This window comes from Asterias amurensis, chromosome 13 (genome assembly GCF_032118995.1).
Source record: "Asterias amurensis chromosome 13, ASM3211899v1".
NCBI classification, from domain to species: domain Eukaryota; kingdom Metazoa; phylum Echinodermata; class Asteroidea; order Forcipulatida; family Asteriidae; genus Asterias; species Asterias amurensis.
In genome coordinates this window covers 6,646,832-6,669,071 of record NC_092660.1, presented here as the reverse complement: position 1 = coordinate 6,669,071, position 22,240 = coordinate 6,646,832, and the positions used below count along the sequence as shown (strand labels likewise).

Genomic DNA, 22,240 nt, shown 5'->3' with positions numbered 1-22,240 from the left:
TACTATTTTAATTATTTTGTGCAAGTTTTTATCTTTCATAATCATTTCTAAAAATTACCACCGATTGAGGGCGGTATGTATGAAACACATAAAATATTTCACAACAACTCATTGCAAAGGCCGGGAGGGATCACACATGTTCATATCGTCTGATGACAGCTAACATTAAAAATGTTTCGAAAAGCGTTCCACACCAGGTCGAATATCGCCATTCGTGGGTCTGATCGGTAAGTATTAATGACACATTTTAAGAGACCATATTTTGAAACGATTTTGCAGTGAGAATGATTTGTGCATCCAGACCAGGTTGGACTCCAATCCAAAAGTGGAGTGCAGACTGCAGTGGTGGCACACCACTATTCTATTCTACCTCCATGGTGGCACTGACCATATTAAAAATGGAGGTAGAATTCCATGCACTTACCGGTACTGTACTGACTGCCGTCCACCACACTGGGCTTTTAGAATCTGATAGGTACGATGTAAACAGTCCCTAGATTAAATTGTGTGGTTTTATTTGCCAAAAAAATCAGATTTAAAAGCCAGTACTCCAGTAGGCCTAATTATTCAAACTTTTTATTATTTTTTTAATTTTTAAAATTTTTTGCAAGTTACCATGGTAATTTTTAGAATTTAGTAAACAAATAGGAATCCAACCAATATTTTGAATAAAATGAAGACAACTGCTGGCTATAGATTCATACACAGAGTCTCGAAGAACACTTCTAGTCACTGCAGATGTTTCTTCCATGTATGGCTTCAGCGGGAAACCATACTTTCTTGTTTGCCGTGAAAAGCAGGAAAAACTCAAAACAAATGGGGCCAGTTGAAACATGGAGGTAGAATTTGAAATCATCGAAGATGGGTGTGTGGTGTGAACATTTCAATGTCCATCAAGTTATGTTTGCATACTTCATATTAAGATAACTAGGGCATCGGTTGATATAAGGCATCATTGTTTTTTTCCCAATTCAAAGAAAAAGGCATAATATCGTGAACACTGGTAAGAGGAGGATATACAGTACATAAGTGAGCTAGCCCCATTGGGGTTTTATGAAATGACCGCGGCTCAGCCGCTGCTCTCAGTCGGCCAAGCCACGAGTCAGTCGTGTTTCTGAACCCAACCTGTGTTCAACCCCCGTTTGGTGCATCAGCTGTGCGAGGGACTTGCCCCCCTCCAGCTGAGACCTTTATGTGCTCAGATACAAGTTCAATACATAGTTCTAGGTATACATCCTTCCTACTTCTAGAAACTATAAGGATCCCCTGTGAGCCATACATAGGGGTCTAATATTTTGGGCCTCCTTGATGCTATACGTTTTAAAAAAATAGGCGTTGATAGCTGAAAGTATTACGACCGTTAGCCACCAATAACTGAAGTTTCCTGTGTACTACACAGCCAAAACTCTCCCCACACACTCAATATACGTATTCATAATGCTTGCATTGCCTTTTTGTTGAGTGAAATTAAAGAATATCTTAAAATAATGCAATTTTCTGCTCGGTACTCACGGTTGTTTTTCTGCCGCATCACACATTTTTTGACGTCATAATATGCTCAACGCTTTATGTATTTGGTCACCAAGCGCTGTACATGCGGGCACCAGCCTACTAGACCGACAAACTGCCGAGCCGCGGCCGAGTCAGACTAAACCATTCTGTAAAAGGGGTGTTACAAGGCAGTGCGGCAGTGCTTGGGCGCTGTCCCGCTTATAATACCCGCCATTCACGCATATAGCTTGCACGCACTGCCGCACTGCCTTATAACACCCCTTTCACAGAATGGTTTAGTCCAACTCGGCTGCAGCTCGGCAGTTCATCAAACCAATAGGCTGGTACCCGATGGTTCAGCACTTGGAGACCCAAACAATTAAGCGTTGAGCATATTGAGAAGTCAAAAAACGGGCGGTGCGGCAGAAAAACAACAGTGAGTACCGAGCAGAAAATTGCATTATTTTAAGATGTTTTTTAATTTCACTCATCAAAAAGGCATAGCAAGCATTATGAATGTATAATTGAGTGTGTGGGATAAGTTTTGGTGGTGTAGTTCAAAGGAAACTTCCGTTATTGGTGGCTAACGGTCGTAAAACTTTCATCTATCAACGCCTAAAAACATATAGCGTTAAGGAGGCCCAAAATGAAAGACCCCTATAAGGCTAATGGGGGAGCCTTATAGTTTCTAGAAGTACATCCTTCCCATACGGTGCCTTTCGGCAATTCAGCAAAATCAGCCTAGCGGAAATTGCGATAACTCCAAACAAGAGGTGAGGACAGAGCATGGATGACGCTAGTTGCATCAGAACTCTCCTCCCGATGAAGAGAGGAGGGTTACGTTATCGCAACTAGGAAGATGCATTGAACTAATTGTACTTGGTACTGTCTTGATAAGTACTAAGAACCAAGGACATTCAACGATTACTCCTACGTATGACCTAAATCCTCTGCAAGGAAGTGTAACAAGGAGGCCCTAGGGGGTGGAACTGTACCTTAAAGACGAGGTGATTTGGGGCATCTACATTTGTATGATGGACTGTTGGAGTTTGCTCATTGCCTAAATATTGCAGACAAGAGTCTGTAATGGTCAGTATTCATGTATCAGAACCAACAACGGCGTAGAGGGATGGCATTACTGCATCAACCAGAAGGCAGGAAACCATGGCGGGCACTTCTACAAGTTACTCCAACTTCTTCTTTGGGAATTGTCGCTGGTGAAGGTCCAGATAAAGGTGGTGGAGGTCCCAACTGTGGCAATACTAAGGGCGGCTGTTTGCTATTGCAAGTTATCACATATTCAACGAGGCCGAGTTGGATATAATGGGACGCAGACGCACGTTTGTACTCCACAAGGACGTGTTTGATAACGTATCTTCAACTAAACTTTGCGTGCAGTTAGAACACACAAGGCGCACGGTGTGATATGGGCCGTGCTATATAGGTTTATATTACACTCTTGTTGCTATGGATCGACCAATCAGAATCAACGATTTTAGCCTACTTAAAGATAAACTACTTACAAATGTCTATTTCATTTTTTGAATTATTTTTATCTTGTTTATTTTGTTTACCTAATGTGCAGGCGCAAGCTTCGCAGCACAATCTGTGAGCAGTTTCCAAGGTTGGATGCAGATCAAGTTGCCGAACTCACGCCCAACAAAGATGATATGACTGTCATGAAGATTATTACCCATGCAGATTGTATTGTGTATGTCTACTGCTTGACGGGGACACCTGTGTTTTTCCAGATTGAGAAACAGCTTTATCCAACAGGTATGATTTCATTTCATTTCATTTCAAGAGAAGGGGTTCGCCCCAGTTTTCCCGGTTTGTTCGGTAGCATGCTCCGTGCACAGCACCTTGTAAAAACCATTAGGCCTATATGGTGGTATAAGAAATGATGAAGGCCATGATGAAGAAAAATATTGGGCACTTTGTTTCGCCCCTAATTAATTAATTAATAATTTGGGGGCTAATCATCCTTACTCGCAGCTAAGTGCTGAATTGCGAAGGACGCGGCTACAACGTGTTCGAGAAGCAGGCAAGCAAGGGCGCCTCTGGCTGCCAGCCACGGAGCATGACCACATGACCACGGAGCAAAGCCAGAGATCGAAAGTGTTTGATTTTTCCTGAGGGAGGAAAACCGGATAGTCTGGAAAACCCTCGTGGCACAGCAGAGAACCAACGCACAACTCAACTCACATATGGCCCCGACCGGGAATCGAACCGGGGCACCTTGGTGAGAGGCGAGCGCTTTACGCACAAGCCAACCGTGCCACCCTATGGGTATGATAAAAAGGGTATTACTGTTATTATTATCTATTTCGCCTGTGAGCAAGGACTCTCAGAAAAGCAAACTTAATCACCATAATTAACTAAGAACCCAATGGAGAGAGAGTTTCAGTAAGATGTTTGAGGAAAATCCCTATAGAAAAATTACAGGAAAAGCCCATTCAGTCAGGTCGGGACTGATGAAAACCCATTTTCTTAATAAAAAGTGCACAGGGTTTTTACATGCAATACAAACACAAAGGACTTACGACTTAACGTCCCATCCGAAGGAAAATGGAAAATGGTTAAGTGTCTTGCTTAAGGACACAAGTGTCTCGACCGGGACTTGAACCCACACTCTGCTGATCAGAAACACCAGAGCTTGAGACCGGTGGCCTTATCCGCTCGTTCACGACACACCAGTGAAATGCACTTTGGTTTTGCTTGTCTAAAAATATCGAAATACACATTAAAGGCAGTGGACACTATTGGTAATTACTCAAAATAATTATTAGCATAAAACCTTTCTTGGTGACGAGTAATAGGGAGAGGTTGATGGTATAAAACATTGTGAGAAAACGGCATTCCGGCACCCTCTGAAGTGCCATAGTTTTCGAGAGAGAAGTAATTTTCCATGAATTTGATTTTGAGACCTCAGATTTAGAACTTGAGGTCTCGAAATCAACCATCTAAATGCACACACCTTAGAGTGACAAGGGTGTTTTTTTCTTTCATTCATATCTCGCCAGTTCGATGACCAATTGAGCTCAAATGTTCACAGGTTTGTTATTTTATGCATATGTTGAGATACACCAACCGTGAAGGCTAGCCTTTGAAAGGAAACCAATAGTGTCCACTGCCTTTAAATCATACTCACTGAATACCACGCATATAAAATCACCCAATAATCATCACATGGTGAAGTGTCTTGCTTAAAGGCACTGAACATGTTTGTTAATTACTCGAAACAATTGTTAACATAAAAACTTACTTGGTAAAAAGCAATAGAGAGCTGTTGATAGTATAAAACATTGTTAGGAATGGCTACCTCTGAGGTATCGTAGTTTTGAGACAGAAGTTTTTTCTCACTCAAATATTAAAAGGTCTCGGGCCTGAAATCTTTGACCTTTTAGGCATCTAAAAGCACACACATTTATTCTCTTGCAACTTTGATGACCAATTGAGTCCAAATGTTCACAGATTTGTTAATTTATGCATAAATGTTTGGATACACCAAGTGAGAATAGTGGTCTTTGACGTTACCAAAGGTGTTCAGTGCCTTTAAGATTTTAAAGTGGTGTTGAGTACAGTGTGTATAAAATGCAGAGAACCAAAGAAACTGTCACTAATAATGATGATGTGTTATTTTGATGTTGCAGTTTACACACTGTGGAAGCATCCAGATCTACTTCCCAGTCTATCAACATGGCCGCCAGTCCTGGACAAGATATCTGGAGGAGCAGGTCTGTCTAAACTGATGTTTTTTGTTGTTTTAGGTTCTTTTAGGTGGATGGGGAATGTCTACTGTTTTCCCTTATCTCTCACAAACCGTTATCTTTTACAATCCTTTCCTTGTCTTCCATAGCATTTATATCTTGTTGGACTTATTTTCGCACAACTAATCTAACTATGCGTCATTTCAATGTTTAAACTTTTCTTGACAGTACACTCACAGGGTCAAAAAAACAAATCCAGAGCTGTTGGTAGTATGTTATAGTATACAAATATTGAGTGGCTCAGAGTGTCAAGGTAAAATTTGGACTGTTCCAGTGTACGAGGCGAAGCCGAGTGAAACGGAACAGTCCAAGTTTTACCGAGGGATTATATTCCTTCCATTCCACGAATTAAAGCCACTCAATATTTGTTTTATATAACTGACATATAGATCCTTGTCATTTGATGTATTTTAAAAGTATAACATTATGAAAAATCACACAAAGTAGTACTGACAAAAAAAAATCATGTAGCACCGCGTAGCGGCAACAATGCACAAATCGGATCGCAACCTTTTGCACAGGTTCTCCTTGTTTAGCAGCGGCGTGGCGGTGCTGTACTGCTCAAAAACAATGGGAACAAGGATGATCCTAACTGTTGAATGGGAAATGCTATTCCCCATGGGCGAATAGGTCTTTTTGATCGCCGGTGCGGATGGGAGTAATAGTGAATATCACGTGAAGTAAGTTCCACCAATCAAATGACAAGGATCTGTATGTCAGTTATTTAATAACTCATATAGGAAATCATCAAACAACTTTGAATGCTTTATTGTAATAAAGGGAAGGATACATTTGGTAACTACTTATAAAATTAATGGCAATAAAATCTTACTCAGAAGTACGGTAGCTTTTTATAGTAAAAAGTGTTGAGAATCATTTCACTGGAAACTCGGTTATGAAAAAAGATATCGCATTTTTTATCCCCCAAAATGGATATCTGAAAAACATTACTGTCAGATATGTCAGGTTCCTTGTCACATGACCAAGACCCTGCCGATTTTAAACGGCCATTTAGGACCTTGTGATCATTCTTTTATTCCCATATTCAAAACCAAAGTGGATGACATTGAATGGTCAGATGGCTATGGCATTTTTTCATTCACATAAATTGTGTTTTCCTTCATCCCTTGAAATGTTGACAGACCTAATGCTACCAGGCGTTGTACCACAGAATGGAGGTTTACCACAACTCAGCAAAGGCCAGCTGTGTGCAATTGCCCTGGTTGGAAATCAAGCCGCTGTTGCTATAGGCCGCGCCTCCATGGCAACCGTTGATATGGTAGCCAATGGAATGAAAGGGAGAGGTGTTCAGGTCATTCATTGTTTTAAAGATATGCTTTGGTGAGTACCTCTTATAAATCAGGGGAAAAAAGTAAGTGGTTGATGGTAGTTCTAGAACATCTCCCAGATAAACAGTTTTTTGGTTTGAGCACTAAAGGAAAGCCAAGAAAAATCTCCCTTTTTGAAAAGGAAAATGCTTTGAAATGAAAGTTTTGTGACAAATTTAAAGGAGGTTCCTTTAACAAATAATATTTGTAGTTATATAACTGACATACAGATCCTTGTCATTTGATTGGTGGAACTTACTTCACGTGACATTCACTAATACTTCCATCCACACCGGCGATCAAAAAGACCTATTTGCCCATGGAGAATAGCATTTCCCATTCAACAGTTAGAATCATCCTTGTTCTCAATGTTTTTGAGCAGTACAGCGCCGCCGCGCCGCTGCTAAAACAAAGGAGCACCTGTGCAAAAGGTTGTGATCCGATTTGTGCATCGTTGCCGCTACGCAGCGCTATATGATTTTTGGTTGTCAGTAATTTGTGTGATTTTTCATAATATTATACTTTTAAAATACATCAGATGACAAGGATCTATATGTCAGTTATATAAAACAAATATTGAGTGGCTTTAATTCGTGGAATGGAAGGAATATTATTGTATAGGTAAAATTTGGACTGTTGCATTTCACTCGGCTTTGTCTCGTGAAATGGAACAGTCCAAATTTTACCTTGCGATAATATTCCTTGCGATGTACAACTATTTTAGTGACTGATGGAGTGAATAAAACCTATGGTACTTATTCATAAGATTTTCCCAAGCTTCTAAGGTTTATGCAAGTTAGGGTAAAACCCTGTTGTGTTGAGCATAGTGGAGCGGCAGTGCTCAACTGGTAGGTGGTACAGCATGACTCCCCTTCGGAGCACTGCTGGTCGCTCGGTAAATCTGCTTGCTAGAGAGGGCATCCTCTGGTTTAGGCCTTCTGCTCTGTGTAAATGTCTTGACTTTTCGAGTGTAAAGCTTATAAAGCTCTAGACCAAGGGACAGAAAAGCAAGTATTTGTACTATTGTGTTATTATAAAGCTGTGTGCACAGCGCTAGAATACTTTGAAGTAGAGTCTTTGCCACCAATGCCTATGCGTAAGTTAATACAATACTTTTCAATTGGATTGATTTGCAGTACCCGCTGCTAAAAACATAGGATTCGAACTGCCTCTAGCTACCGGGCAACTTGGTGGTCTAGTTGGTATGACACTGCTCTAGAATTGCAAAGGGCGTGGGTTCAAATCCCACCCGAGTAAAATGCCTGTGATTTTTTTCACAGGGCTCGGGGGAAAGTACTGAGTATACAGTGCTACACACATCAATGTATGGGTAAAAACCAAAAATTAATATTCTTTATCCCTGGTGCAAATTTAACATCTATTTAACATCTATTAATGGATTGATTTTGGTAACCAGACTGATTATAAAATCTTGTACTGACAAATCTATATAATGTGACCTTTTGACGGAGCTGAGTTTTGAACTTGTTGCGCTGATCGTATGATTTCCTCTGTGATGCAGGTCCATTGGAGATAAATCACCATTGCCTGATATTCCTCTGCCTAACTTAGAAGTTGATTCCAAAGACCGTAACTCCTCTGACCCATCATCGTCTCCGGAGCAGGGGAATCCTCTTCCTGATGCTGGTCAGGATGAGAAGGGACTTCATCTTGATGGACTGAGTCTTGAAGATGCTTCAGCCAGGGCTGCAGGTGATGATGTAAGAGTTGGGGAGCAGGAAGAAGTAGAAGAAGAAGATCCGATATCTGCATCAGGTAAGATGAGGCAGCCATCTTGAAGATTTGATCATTTTGCAAGAAACTTTCCTGCCTTCGGTGTGTTGACTAACCAATGAAAACCAAAACACTGGACACCTTTGGTAATTGTCAAAGACCAGTATTCTCACTTGGTGTAACCCAACATGCATTAAATATAAACAACAAACCTGCGAAAATTTTGGCTCAATTTGTCATCAAAGTTGCAATAAAGAGAACAAAAACATTGTTGCACAAATTTGTGTGCTTTCAGATGTATAATACAAGGCTTCAGGCATGAAGTCTTTTATTATTTGGGTTAGAAATTTCCTCTGTCTCAAAAGTTATATTACTTTAGAGGGAGCTGTTTCTCACAATGATTTGGACTATGAACAGCTCGCCATGGCTTGTCACCAAGTAAGTTTTTATGCTAACAATTATTTTGGGTAATTACCAAAGGTGTCCAGTGCCTTTAAAAAAAGAAGACATAATAGTAGTTTTACAACATGTAGTTTTACAATGGGTATTTGTTTTTCATCTTTCAAACAGTGTTTATTATCTGGTTGGTCCTCTGCAGATCGGATGGATAAGCTGTTATACCAATGCACTTTGCATTGTCTCAAATCGTCTGTCAAGTCCACTGATTTACCCCTCCTTACAAGCAACTTCTATAGGTCTCATATTGTACCCTGCTGGTGAGTTTTAGCTTATTATTTATTATTTGTCTTAGTTTCTAGTAACCCTCCTATAAAGGCACATACATGTACTCTAAGATGCAAGCTTAATACTTCAAAGAGGCAACGGCGGTGATTTCCCCTAGTTTCCCCAGTCATTGCTCAGGTGCCCTTGAAATGCTCGGGTAAAAAATTACAATTTACTCTTGTGCCTTTTACAAAGGAAAAAATGCCTTGGTTCCCTTGCCCTTTCAAAAACCAATCATGTACAGGCCTTATCTAGAAGATGCCTCATAATATGCTGTGCACACAGACGTGAGGAGATAACCTGTGACACATATTCCCAATGTTTTAAATATTCATGATCGATCAGTGCCACAGATTGACAATGCAGAAGTTTACCAATAAACTACTCTTGTATTAACCCTTTATAGACCATAGTGGCCATCAGAGGTGGCTTGCACATAAGTGCCCATAAAAGCCTCAAAGCTAAAATGGAAAAGAGATTGAGCCCCAAATTTGCGACCCCAAACTTGACCTTGTTGTTGTAAATATGCTAGATCAGATACTAGAACACTGAGGGCGCACTTGTGTTCCTTACATATCAGGAAATCATGCTCTTTGATTATTTCTTTGAGATACTGTTCCCAGCAGCTCCTACAAATCTACATCACCAGGGTCCAATTTCATAGAGCTGCTTAACAATCTTCTGCTGAAAAGGAATGAGCAGGATACCAGTCAATTTGTTTTATATGTAACATGGTATTTTGGCTGGTAACCCTGTTCTGGTAAGCATAATGTTGTTGTACTTATGCTACTTTTTGTGCTTAAGTAACGTCCGTCGATATCGGTTTTTTCCCATTACCGATATATCGAAAATGTAATATCGAGTATACTCGATATATCGAGTATTTCCCGTGCGCAAGATGAAGCCTAAAAACAGCACTTGGTATACTCATGGAGAGTAGAAATATATATACCGTAGACTGACAGTTTAATAGGGTTACATTTAAACCTGTTTTGGGGGGCCCCGACCTTGTTTGTAGTTCAAAAATTTCAAATTGCGTAGTCCCGCGCCCCGATTATTTCTGGTTTTACAACAAAGTATGATCGCCGCTACCGCTGGCTTGGCCAATATTGGTGAACGCTCACCACAATTCTCGATTCATGATTGGCCATGATTGACCGTCTCAAAATGACACGGAGCCTTTGTGAGTTGCGTGACTCGCCGACATTAAGGTGTCAGTTGCCGATGCATTGACGTAAAAGTGTCAATCAAGTTGTCCGACGGGCGCGCGGGCGGGCGGCTTTGGGTTGAGATCTTTGGTACGATGTGGAAAAAAAATTGGTGCGACAGGCCCGCTGTTCTATGTGGAGAGTGAAGTGTGTTAGGGGAGCGTGGCGCTTCAAACTTCAACACTAAATGAATTAGTTACTAAACTTTTTCAGAGTCTAATGCCCTCAAAAATAACGACAATTCACGGCAATATTGTTACACTACCTTTACGGTTGAAAATGGTTGAGATAATCATCGAAAAAAAAATCACTAGAAAGTCCCGCGAAACACAGACCTACCATTCTGCGCTCACAATATACAACGCAAACAGCATGCAGTCACATACTCTCCAATAAAGGCTCGTAGCACTTAGCATTCTATAAAGGCATGAAACATTGAATGCTAGAACGCCCTCTATTGTCAAAATAACGCAGTGCATCACGCGATACCGCGTTGACAAAAGACTGCACGTGTCTGTGCATGCTTGGGCAAACGGGTTTTCCCCCCGAATACATAACTACACACGCTGGTGTGCACGCTTAAACCGTACAACACCATAGTCTTCGCTGGTACGCACGCAATAGCCGTCGACAACGTGGTCTGCGAAGCATAGTTCCTCGGAAATGTTAGCTTGTTTACGAACACAACGTGTAGGCTTTATTTGACCAAAATGACGCCATAACGATACCTTGGATTGATAGAAAGATTATTTTTCTGTATAACGTAAGATTGTTTTCTTCCTTATTTTGTTATGTCTTGTTGATTCGGGGAAATTTTTTGCGGGGTATTTTTGCAAAGTAGCAGTGATTTCTTTTGAGGTTTTACCGTACGCTCGCCGCGGAGTCGTGAACTTCTGCGGCGGGCCAGCGGCTGACGGCGAAAGCCCAAAGAACAAGCAGACATACTTGGTTGTAAAACGTATTTTATTTAATACGGCAACTCAAAATGATGAAACTACATAACGACGACGGCTTTTCTAGTACTCATACACAGATTTCTCTTAAATAATCGGACACTCTTTTGGTATTTTCGATATCATTTAAGAACATCGAAATTTTCAAAACATCGAAATTTTAGATATATCGAAAATCCGATATTACGATATGATTATAAAAGTGACATCGGCGATTTCGATGTCAAAAAAATATCGAGTTTTTGAGTATTTTCGATATATCGACGGATGTTATGCTTAAGCATCTCTTTGAGATTGGGCCCTGATGTTCACAAACAGATGGAAATGTCAGCATTGCAACATACCCTCCTAAAGTATGGATCCCAGTTTGAGATGTTTTTGTCAGCAATTACTCTCACCCCCTGATTGAAGGTATTTTTTCTTTTACCAAGTCCAGAGGACCAGACGCTGGACATGAAGAAGTCCAGCTTCAAGAAGCTGTCTAAGTTCCTTCAAATGCTGCAAGGTCAAGGGTTACTCAAGGTCAAAGAGGAGAAGAAAGGAATTGACTTCATCGTGTCTGTGGACAAAGACCATCCAGAGTAAGATATTTACTTCATTGTTTCTTGAGACCGAGTTAACATGAATAAGGGATTCTGTATAAGTTGCTCTGTTTATAACTGCACATTTTAGACACAGAGATGTTTACACACATGTGTGGCATGTCGTTGCTGAGCGGATAAGAGCACCGGACTCAAGCTCTGGTGTTTCTGTTCAGAAGAGTGTGGGTTTGAGTTGCAGTCGTGACACTTGTGTCCTTAAAGGCAGTGGACACTATTGGTAAATACTCAAAATAATTATTGGCATAAAACTTGCTTGGTAATGGGGAGAGGTTGATATAGTAAAACGTTGTGAGAAACGGCTTCCTCTGAAGTGACGTAGTTTTCGAGAAAGAAATAATTTTCCACGAATTTGATTTTGAGACCTCAGATATAGAATTTGAGGTCTCAAAATCAAGCATCTGAAAGCACACAACTTTGTGTGACATTTATGCATATTATTTTATGCATATGTTGAGATACACGAAGTGAAAAGACTGGTCTTTGACAATTACCAATAGTGTCCAGTGTCTTTAAGCAAGACAATATTGCTGCATCCTTCGGATGGGTCGCAAAAAATGTGGTTTTCACAAGGCACGTCTGTCCTTGTTTGTCATAGTGAAGCAGGTAATGGTTGGGAAGTTTTAAACTTCTTCATTCATCCACAAAATTAAGTTTTTAACTTCTTCAATCATCCACAAAATTACACTAATTATCTGCCGGCTGAATAACAACTTCAAACGAATATGTAGAATTGTTATGAAATACAAACAAATCATCTTGTCATGTTTTAAACAAAAATCTTTTGTAGCCTGCGCTCATTCATTGTGCCAACATCAACCAGTGAAACACAGGACCCTAGGGACAGTAAGAATCAACCTGCTGCGTCTGGTGGTGGTTCATTCCAGGTCAAACTTCTATGTGGTGTCTCTGGTGATATGCTGCCAGTACTACGCTCGTCGGGGTACAGGTAAGATTTATTTATTGATTTATTTATTTTAAATCTTTAGACATCACAATGATTACAAACTGGTCAGGGGCTGTCAAGGTTATAGAAAAGTATAAAAACTGTCATCTTAAGATGTGTACAACCAGACCCCTGCCATTGATAAGAAAATAATTATATAATTGTAAAAAGGAGATTGCACTCAAACGCTATTAAAATCACACAACAGGTCTGACATGGAGTCCTTATATTGATAAAATGTCATGCTTTTCCTAGATCTACCTTTTTTAATGAGCTGACTAGTAAATGAAGAATAGCTGCACCACGGTGAAAGACAGGCGCGCTAGAGTCGGCTGAACCAAATAGATTAGTTAGGAGCGACTCTAGGTCAACCCAAATAAATTTTAGTTTAATGCCATTGGACACTTTCGATAAACAGTATTGTTCAAAGGCCCACACTTGTGTATCACAACTTATATATAAAATAAAAAACCTGTGAAAATTTAGGCTCAATCGGTCATCGGAGTCGGGAGAAAATAACGGGAAAACCCATCCTTGTTTCCGCACATTTTGCCGTGTCATGACATGTGTTTAAAATAAATTCGTAATTCTCGCTATCGATAATTGATAATTGTTTTAATGTTTTCTCAAAAAGTAAAGCATTTCATGGAATAATATTTCAAGAGAAGTCTTTCACCATTATCTTCTGTAAACCCTGTAAGCTATTTGTAAATGTGTGAACTTTTATTTTTATTTCTGTTCCGAAAGTGTATAATGGCTTTAAGACAGGCGAACTAATGTTAACCTAAGCAACTGCAACAGTTGATCTTTCGACTTCTAAATGGTTTTCAGATGACAAACTTGTTACGTACCGTATTCAGAATTAGGTGCGGCGCAAATCTTGAGCACCAGTCTGAAGTGGATGTTATTAACCTCCAGTATTTATTTTCATTCAGTACACAAAGTCACAATGGGCCTTTCTAAACCTAGGCACAGGCTTAGGCTCCAACATGGGCTCCATCATCAGTGTGCAGTGTGCATTATAGATGATCTCCACCATCAAATTGCATCTGGAGCCTGAGCCGAGGTTTGGACAATGCCCGAGGCTTCAGATTCGGAATTGTTTCACAATAAAATTGTTTCACAGGACAGTTCTTTTTAAAACTCAGAAGTCTCTCGAAGTCCAAAAAACTACACTAGTGGTAGTAGAATATAAAGAAAGACAAGTTCTCAAAAGAACAAAATCTACCTAGCAAGTAGATGCACACATGGTGTCACCGCAAACCAAATATTTAATATAGAAAGATTTGCGGTAACACCATGTAATGACTATCTGTATTGAGTTGGGGTGGTTCTGAAAAGAACCGTTGGTTTCAACTCGACGTTTCGATCAGTATGCTCTGATCGAACTGATCGAAACGCTGAGTTGAAACCAACGAGTTCTTTTCAGAACCACCCCAACTCAATAGAGATAGTCATTACATGGTGTTACAGCAAACCTTTCTATATCGTATTTCCACCATGCAAAGTTTCAAATCCTACAAATATATAATGTTTTACAATACCATTTCATCATTTCAGCAAAGGTGATTGGATGACCCATGAAACCTTGAGAGATGCTGTGACTAACTACATCAGACTCAATGACCTTGTTGATAAAGCTGATGCCAAGTAAGTAATGTTTGAAGCTTTTCATGGTCTCGAGAATAAGAACTACAGAGACGCAACTTTTCCGATTTAAATTGGAAAACCGACTTTTCTTATTTTTACCGCCGTTAAAACCATGGAGAAACTAACACAATCCCGTCTGGTATTGTCAGCGATCGCGCGCGAATCACAACGCATGCACCCGGTCCTACTAATTGCCACCAACTCGCCATCAACCCGCTTGTGTCAGTCAATTCGTCGTCGACTCTAAACCACGCAGATATGGAAGGCATGAATAAGTTTTAGTCTTGATCCAAGACGGCACCGATCAATTTACACCTAGCACAGTACATAAAACACCATGCAGTACCGATCATTGATGACTTAGGTCAAGACTATTCCAAATGCAGAAAAGGACCCCTCTGTTGTTGTGTTGTACAAGCCTGTGAAATGCAAGATGGCGGCCGACTGCAGCTCTGCTCTGCTGAGAGATAATTTTTTCATGAGAAAAAAAACCTAAATTTGTACACCGAAATGTTACCTAAAACTTATGAAACTTCTCCTTAAGCTAATGCACTACAGTTTTATGCCTCTTTTGTGGATTTTAAAAACAAATTGGAGGTGTTGACAGCGAGATGACGGCACCTAGCGAGTTGACTAGTTAACGGCAAGGAAGTATTTAGGTAGGACCCTACCAGCCTACATAATATTTGTACCGGTACATGTATTTCTACCTCCGCGCTATTTACAAGTGTCATTGCTGACCGAACATTTTTTTTTGCAAAATAAGTTTTTTATACAACCGATCTTCAAATCATAAACCCATGAAAATGGCTGTTGACGAAAAAAAGTGTTATTAAGGGCAGAATTTAAAAAAAACAATTTTTAGCGGGTAAGATCGTCAAAAAAAAAAAAAAAAAAAAACTTTTTTTTTTTTTTTTTTTTTTTTTAATGTTTTGAATTTTTTTTGCATTAATGTTACAATTGGGCTGTTGAAACTTTTTTTGTGCGACCCAAAGTCTGTTTGACCCCCAAACTAGTAAAATATACAGATTCCGTATGTTCACCTTCGGCGACCGCAACAAATCAGTCCAGGTTTGTAACTATTTCTGGGTGCGAGGTTGGGGTGGTTTATTGCGTTAAGTGTCCAAAACATCACCACAAACATTTTCAGATTTTTTTTTCAACACCTGGTTGCATCTCTGTAACTACAATTCAAGTAATATGCTTGTCCATCCCTGCAAGATTTTAAACGGCTGTTTAAGAACGAGTCACTACTCTTTTATTCCCATTCATAAATGCCCCTTTGTAACAAACATATTTGTTTCAAAAACTTTCTAAACAATCTGTTTGGTGTGTGTTGGGTTTTGTGTGTTCGTGTTTAAAAACAGATTACGCACTGTTTCTATAAAAGCTATGATTAATTGCATTCCGCGTAATAAAATTGGCGTAAATGAGCTTGCGGGCCCAACACGCGGAAACCCAGCAGGTCTTAAACAGCTCCGGCTGGTCTTTATTAACTGTTTAAACACCCCCACTTGATGCGCTCTCCACCAATAGAAATAGCAAAACTGTCAGGGGTATTTAAGAATATTTATGAACAAACAATGGATAATGATAAGAAAGGTCTTGGTCATGCAAAAGTAGAACCAAAATTTTAAAGTATAACAAAGCTTTTTTCCTATCAAACGAGACATTTGACCGAGCATTTGACTTTCTACTTCTTTTACAGGTTTGTCTATTTAGACGGCACATTGCACGATGCTCTCATCAACCGATCTGAAGGCTATGTGGACAAGCTAAGATGGGATCAGTTATTTAGCAGGTCAGTCAGTAATCTCAACATCTCAAAATCCTCTATTAATGTAGATATATAGGTCCTACAACTTGTGGTAGCATTTCTGAGATATCGCCAAATATCTGGAGCAGTTGTGTCAAAGCAGGAATACACAATTGAAATACACAATATGCGAATGAAACCTTTCTCAGATTGACATGTTTTAGAATCCCTTTCTCTAAAACCACATTCCTTAGAAGGGTCTCAGTTTCAAAATGGTATACATTATCAACAGCTGCAGTGCTTCTCACCAAGTCATTTTTATGGCCATGAATTATTTGAGAAATAACCCAAGTCATACCCTGCCTTTAAGTGGCAGCCCCAGGACCTGTACCAACACTACAACCTAAGTCCTTGCTTTGTGATTTTCTTCTTCCTTTTTTGTACCAATTAATATTGTTTTTAAATTATTATTATTGGTTTATAGAGGACCAGATTTAGACTTTTGAGTCACACAAATTGCAAAAGTTTGTTTTATTGTTGATTCTTGTTTATTGGGTGGTTATTTACAACATATCCAAAATCAGCAAGAGTTTCAAGCCAGAAGTGACCTAATTTGCATATTTAAATTAGGTGGTAATTAGCAATCTATCTTTAAGGTCAATTATCTCTAAAACTATTCATTTTATGGACAAGGTTTATGTTAGAGGTGAATGTTTGCTACCAGAGAAAAGGGACAACAATCCAGCTCTGGTCAATTGTTGAAATACATGAAGTTGACACCTTGACCTTTGACCTAGCTGGTTAGAGAGGTCATTTGAGTGAAATTTATTTAATTGAATGTCATTGATAAAGGTCAATTGGTACAGGGGGATTCATTCAACCCGAAGAATTAATTCATGGTATTTATTACACTGTCATGATATGCCATGTAAATGCATTTTAATGGAGAAAACCAATTAAACGCATGTTTTACCCCTTGACCTTTGACCTAGTTATTTGGAAAGGGTCAATCGAGTATACAAATGTGTTTTTTTAGATTCTGAAGGTCAGGTTTCTATTCACCTCTAACACAATTCTTGTCCATAAAATGAATAGTTTTAGAGATAATTGACCTTAAAGATTGCTAATTACCACCTAATTTAAATATGCAAATTAGGTCACTTCTGGCTTGAAACTCTCGTCCGATTTTGGATATGTCATCAATAACCACCCTATAAACAAGAATCAACAATAAAACAAACGTTTGCAATTTGTGTGACTCGATATGAAAAAAATGTCTAAATCTGGTCCTCTATTATGACATTCAAACAACGCAGCTAAAGGCTGAGTTGAGTTTTATAAAAAATAAATTTGTTAAAAGTTACGGATTAATTTACTTTTGTCTTGTTTCTGGAAAAGGTGTAATGGAAAAATGACATCTGGCTATGAGGTCCTAGTTGGAGGTCAAAGGTCATCAAATCCAAAAAGTGTAAGAAAGGGAAAATTGCAGCCAATCCAGCTCAAGATTGAGAAAAAATCTGGCAATAAGAATGTAAGTTTGCCTTTTTTTATATTATAATTTATTGAATTTTTATTGCGCTGTCTCCAGGACCAGCCTGTTTAAGGGCATATAACAGTAAAAATGCCATAAGAAAATTACACAGAAACAGTTTGAAGACACCGGACACTATTGGTTATTGTCAAAGACCAGTCTTCTCACTTGGTGTATCTCAACATATACATAAAATAACAAACCTGTGAAAATTTGAGCTCAATTGGTAGTCGAAGTTGCGAGATATTAATGAAAGAAAAAAACACCCTTGTCGCTCAATGCGTCACACGAAGTTGTGTGCGTCAGATGCTTGATTTCAAGACCTCAAATTCTAAATCTGAGGTCTCGAAATAAAATTCGTGGAAAATTACTTCTTTCTCAAAAACTACTTCAGGGGGAGCTGTTTTCTCACAATTTTTTATACTATCAACCTCTCCCCATTACTCGTAATCAAGAAAGGTTTTATGATAATAACTGTTTTGAGTAGTTACCAATAGTGCCCACTGCCTTTAAGAAAAGTATAACAATGTTGCCCCAAAAGAAAAGATATATATTATTTTTTTTCCATTTCATCTCATTGATTTCTCTGTGATAGTCATTGTCAATAATGCCTAGGAATAGGCCCCCGTCAGGTTAAAAATATTTTCAAAATGTCACAAAGAACTATGGTTTCACAAAGAACTATGATTGGTCTTATCTGCAAATCAATCGTAGTTGCTTAGTAAAGTGTGATGTCACAATTCAAATCACTATGGTGATTGGTGATACTGACAACTCATGTGACGATGAATTCGTGAATTCGAGCCCCGGATATTCACGACTAGACCATCTCCTGAGACGAAATCTAGTTTTGTGAAATTTTTTAATACTTATTTCTCAAAAACTACAGTGCCTCTGCAAGTAGTATTTTAAGGGAACCTTTTTACCATCATTATCTTAAAACTTCCAAGTTTAATGTAAATCTGTGGAATTTGTGTTTGTGTTGGGCTAAAAGTACCCAAAGCCTTTGAGGCTGTTAAGCAGTGTGCATCAGATTATTCTTCATTAATTTGAAAAATGATCAGGTAAAAACGTTTCTCTCATTCTGTGTTTGTGTGTGTGCAGGTTACAGTCATACAAAACCTGGAGTTTTATGGCATAGAGCCCAAGGAATTTGCACACCGACTTCAAGTAGGCGTGGCAGCCAGTAGCTCCATCAGTCAGATGCCAGGTCAAGGGTCAGGGTCGCAGGTCATCATACAAGGGAAACAGATTCGGTTCATTGAGACACTACTAACGGGTCAGTAAAAGTCTTTCTTTGTTTTCTCCTTGTTTTTCTTTCGGTTTTTATGCAAAGCTTTGTTCTAAGGGGCAATAATATTAACTTTGTGTGTTGAGTTTCTTTAAGCCTAAATTAAATGTCTACACAGTGGTGTTAACATCATGCTCTGATGTATTTAAAGATTTTATAAAGAGGAAAAAATAAGTCCCTGTGTTGCACACTTGATTTAAGCTCTGGCGTTGAAACTTGTGTCCTTAAGACGCTTAACCGCTATTTCTTTTTCCTTTTGATGGGACTTAAAGTTGTAGGTCCTGTGTGTTGTAAAAGAACCCAGTAAACACTAACATGACTTATCACTATTTGAAGGGGTTTGCTTCTGTGTTTCTGACAGTAGCTGCTGAATGTGCCGTTGCACCTTGTGAACCCTTAAGAAGTGCTACAAATAGTCTCATAATTAAAAACAAAACTGCTTCGAGATGCATGAAGATAAAGCACTGTATAAAATCTAGTTATTATTTATTGTTATTAATTCCCCCCTTATGTGCATACAGATCATTACAACATCCCAAAGAAACACATCCAAGGTTTAGAGCTTGCCGCCAAAACAGGAAAGAAGAAAAGGTGACATAACAACCATACCAGCGAGTCAGCGATGGTGAATGGACGAGTCATTGTGCTATAGAAAGACAGTGGTGTTCTGGTTGTTAAGGAACTCTTATGGCAAAAAACTAAACCCTTTGATCAGGGTTCCCGATGTAAAAGGCTTCAATATATCTTGTGCTATGCAAAGAGAGTGGTGAAATGTGGGTTTCAATCCTGGGCATTCAGCAATAAAATGGTCTTAGCCAGTGGTCTCAGACCAGGCAGTTATAGCCAGCTATCACCTTTGACAGTCTAAGCTTAATCAGTCAATCAAGGCACTGGGATGGACACTATTGGTAATTACTCAAAATAATTGTTAGCATAAAAACTTACCTGCATGGTAACAAGCAATGGAGAGCTGTGGATGGAGTATAAAACATTGTGAGAAGCGGCTGAACATAGAGCAAGGAACTGAAGTACTGTTGGCTTTGAGAAAGAAGTAATTTCTCACTGAAATATTTGAATTGAATTGGAGACCTCAACCATCCTCAACTGAGGTTTCGAATTGAAGCATCTGAAACCACACTTGTGCAACAAGGGTGTTTTTTCTTCCATTGTTCTCTCGCAACTTCAATGATCAATAGAGTTCAAAATTATTTGATACATATGTTTGGATACACCAAGCGAGAATACTGGTCATTGAAAATAACCAAAGGTGTCCAGTGCCTTTAAGCCTGGTGCAATAAGCCGGTCTTAGCCTAGTCAGTGAGAAGTAGTGAAATACCTGTCCGAACAACCATTACTAAGCTTGTTTAGTTACGATGGCCGCCATTATCCTTAGCACACTGGGACAGTGACAATGACTTTGAAAGGTAAACAGAAATCAAACATGAAGCGACCAGCCTGCAGTCTAACAGAGAAGTTGGTGCTTCATTTTTTACAGGGCAAGGGTACCAAGGCATTTTCTCCTTGGTAAAGGGCATCCTATGAGGAAATTGTAAATTTCTACTCGAGCATGTCAAGGGCACCAACGCAATGACCAGGGGACATGGAGGTAATCGCCTTCGTTGGCTCTGTGATGTATCAGGCTTGATCTTGCCTGGTCAAAATGCCCAAGAATGTTTAAAATGTACAAGGTCCCAGTCCCACTTTTGTAAAAAAAAGTCACTTGGTCTATATTGGAGCGGCTGTGCCGATCGACCATTTGAGGACGCCAGCATGACTTCCTGTCGGAACATAGCCTGAACATCTGACGGATAAAGACAGGGGCCCACAGTCTAGTCAGAACACTGATGGCGGCCCTTGCAGTCCGATCGGGGAATCTGCTCGCCAGAGAGGGCGTCCTCTGGTTTGGGCCTTCTCTCGCGTGTATAATGACTTGTTGTGTGTAAATAAAGCTCCCGAACAAGGGCAGAACATTCAGTTAATTTGTATCTTCTTGTGTCATTAAAACTGTGTGCACTGCAACCCTGGTCTCTTAACTTAATTTAATTAACTTAAACTAATTGCGTTTATAAATTGCTCTAACACTGTTTCAAGGCTACAATTTAAGGTCCAAGAATGTACAATTTAACACTGGTCAATGCTTCAATATGGAGCAAGTTCGATCAGCGACAATCTTGTCACCCACTAGTCAGTGTTCCATGTTTACCTATGTATGAAGTGAATCCTGTGTACCAGGCAAAATCGCCTTATGGTCGACAATAGTCAACTTTATGTCCCTTGATTGAACTTGGCCACAATCAAAGTAATAAACCATGCTTTATTCTGTGGATGTTTCAACACACATTGACACAGTGAAAATGCTTCACTTTTTTTATTAATGCAATAATGTTTTGACTTGAAAACCCCCCAAATATTCCCTTCAGTGGTGTTTCCGGGTGGAAAACAACTGATGATGGGTTTTTTTTGCTTTTACAGAAAATGAAAGTTTTCTATGGGGCGCCGTTTGTCCATTAATTGTTTGACAATTTTAAGGCATGTTTTTACCATGGTTTACAGCAATTAGATGTAAACCATAAAAACTGTTGCCACATCCTGTTATGGTTTACATACCAGAAAAGTATTTGTTGTGTCTAAGTTTATGGTTTACAAACCATGAACATACAAAAAACATTTACAAATCGTGGTTCATAAACCAAGAAAATTTACGCATCTTAAAAACATGTTTTATAAACCATAAAAAATAAAGCATCAAATTCATGGTTTACAAATCATGGTTTACAAACCATGAAAATTGAGACATCTAAAAACATGGTTTACAAACCATGAAAATTTAAGATAAAAATCGTGGTTTACAAATCATGGTTTATAAACCATAACAAATGAACCATAAAATCATGGTTTGTGACAATGGTTTATAAACCATGAAAATCGAGACTTCTTAAAAAACATGGTTTATAAACCATGAAAATTGAGACTTCTTAAAAAACATGGTTTATAAACCATGAAAATTTGCACATCTCAAAAACGTTGTTTGTAAACCATAAAAAAAAGTGCACTTACAAATCATGGTTTACAAACCATAAAAAATGTGCACTACAGAAATCATGGTTTATAAACCATAAAAACGTGCACTCAAAAATCATGGTTTATAAACCATAAAAACGTGCACTCACAAATCATGGTTTACAAACCATAAAAAATGTGCACTCAAAAATCATGGTTTATAAACCATAAAAACGTGCACTCACAAATCATGGTTTACA

The 22,240-nt window shown here is 39.0% G+C and overlaps 1 protein-coding gene and 1 non-coding gene across 2 annotated transcripts; both read left to right on the top strand.

Moving 5' to 3' along the window:
• Positions 1-112: 112 nt before the first annotated feature.
• LOC139946127 (eukaryotic translation initiation factor 2D-like) lies at positions 113-20,954 on the top strand. The gene is made up of 13 exons (XM_071943743.1): positions 113-227; positions 3,077-3,267; positions 5,145-5,228; positions 6,404-6,602; positions 8,112-8,365; positions 8,922-9,039; positions 11,639-11,788; positions 12,597-12,755; positions 14,313-14,402; positions 16,111-16,203; positions 17,557-17,689; positions 18,794-18,968; positions 19,502-20,954. The coding sequence occupies exons 1-13, from the start codon at positions 172-174 to the stop codon at positions 19,573-19,575; spliced, it is 1,776 nt and encodes a 591-aa protein (XP_071799844.1). The 5' UTR covers positions 113-171; the 3' UTR covers positions 19,576-20,954.
• On the top strand, positions 7,774-7,846 carry Trnas-aga (transfer RNA serine (anticodon AGA)). The gene has a single exon. It is a non-coding gene; the product is annotated as a tRNA-Ser (tRNA).
• Positions 20,955-22,240: the final 1,286 nt, after the last annotated feature.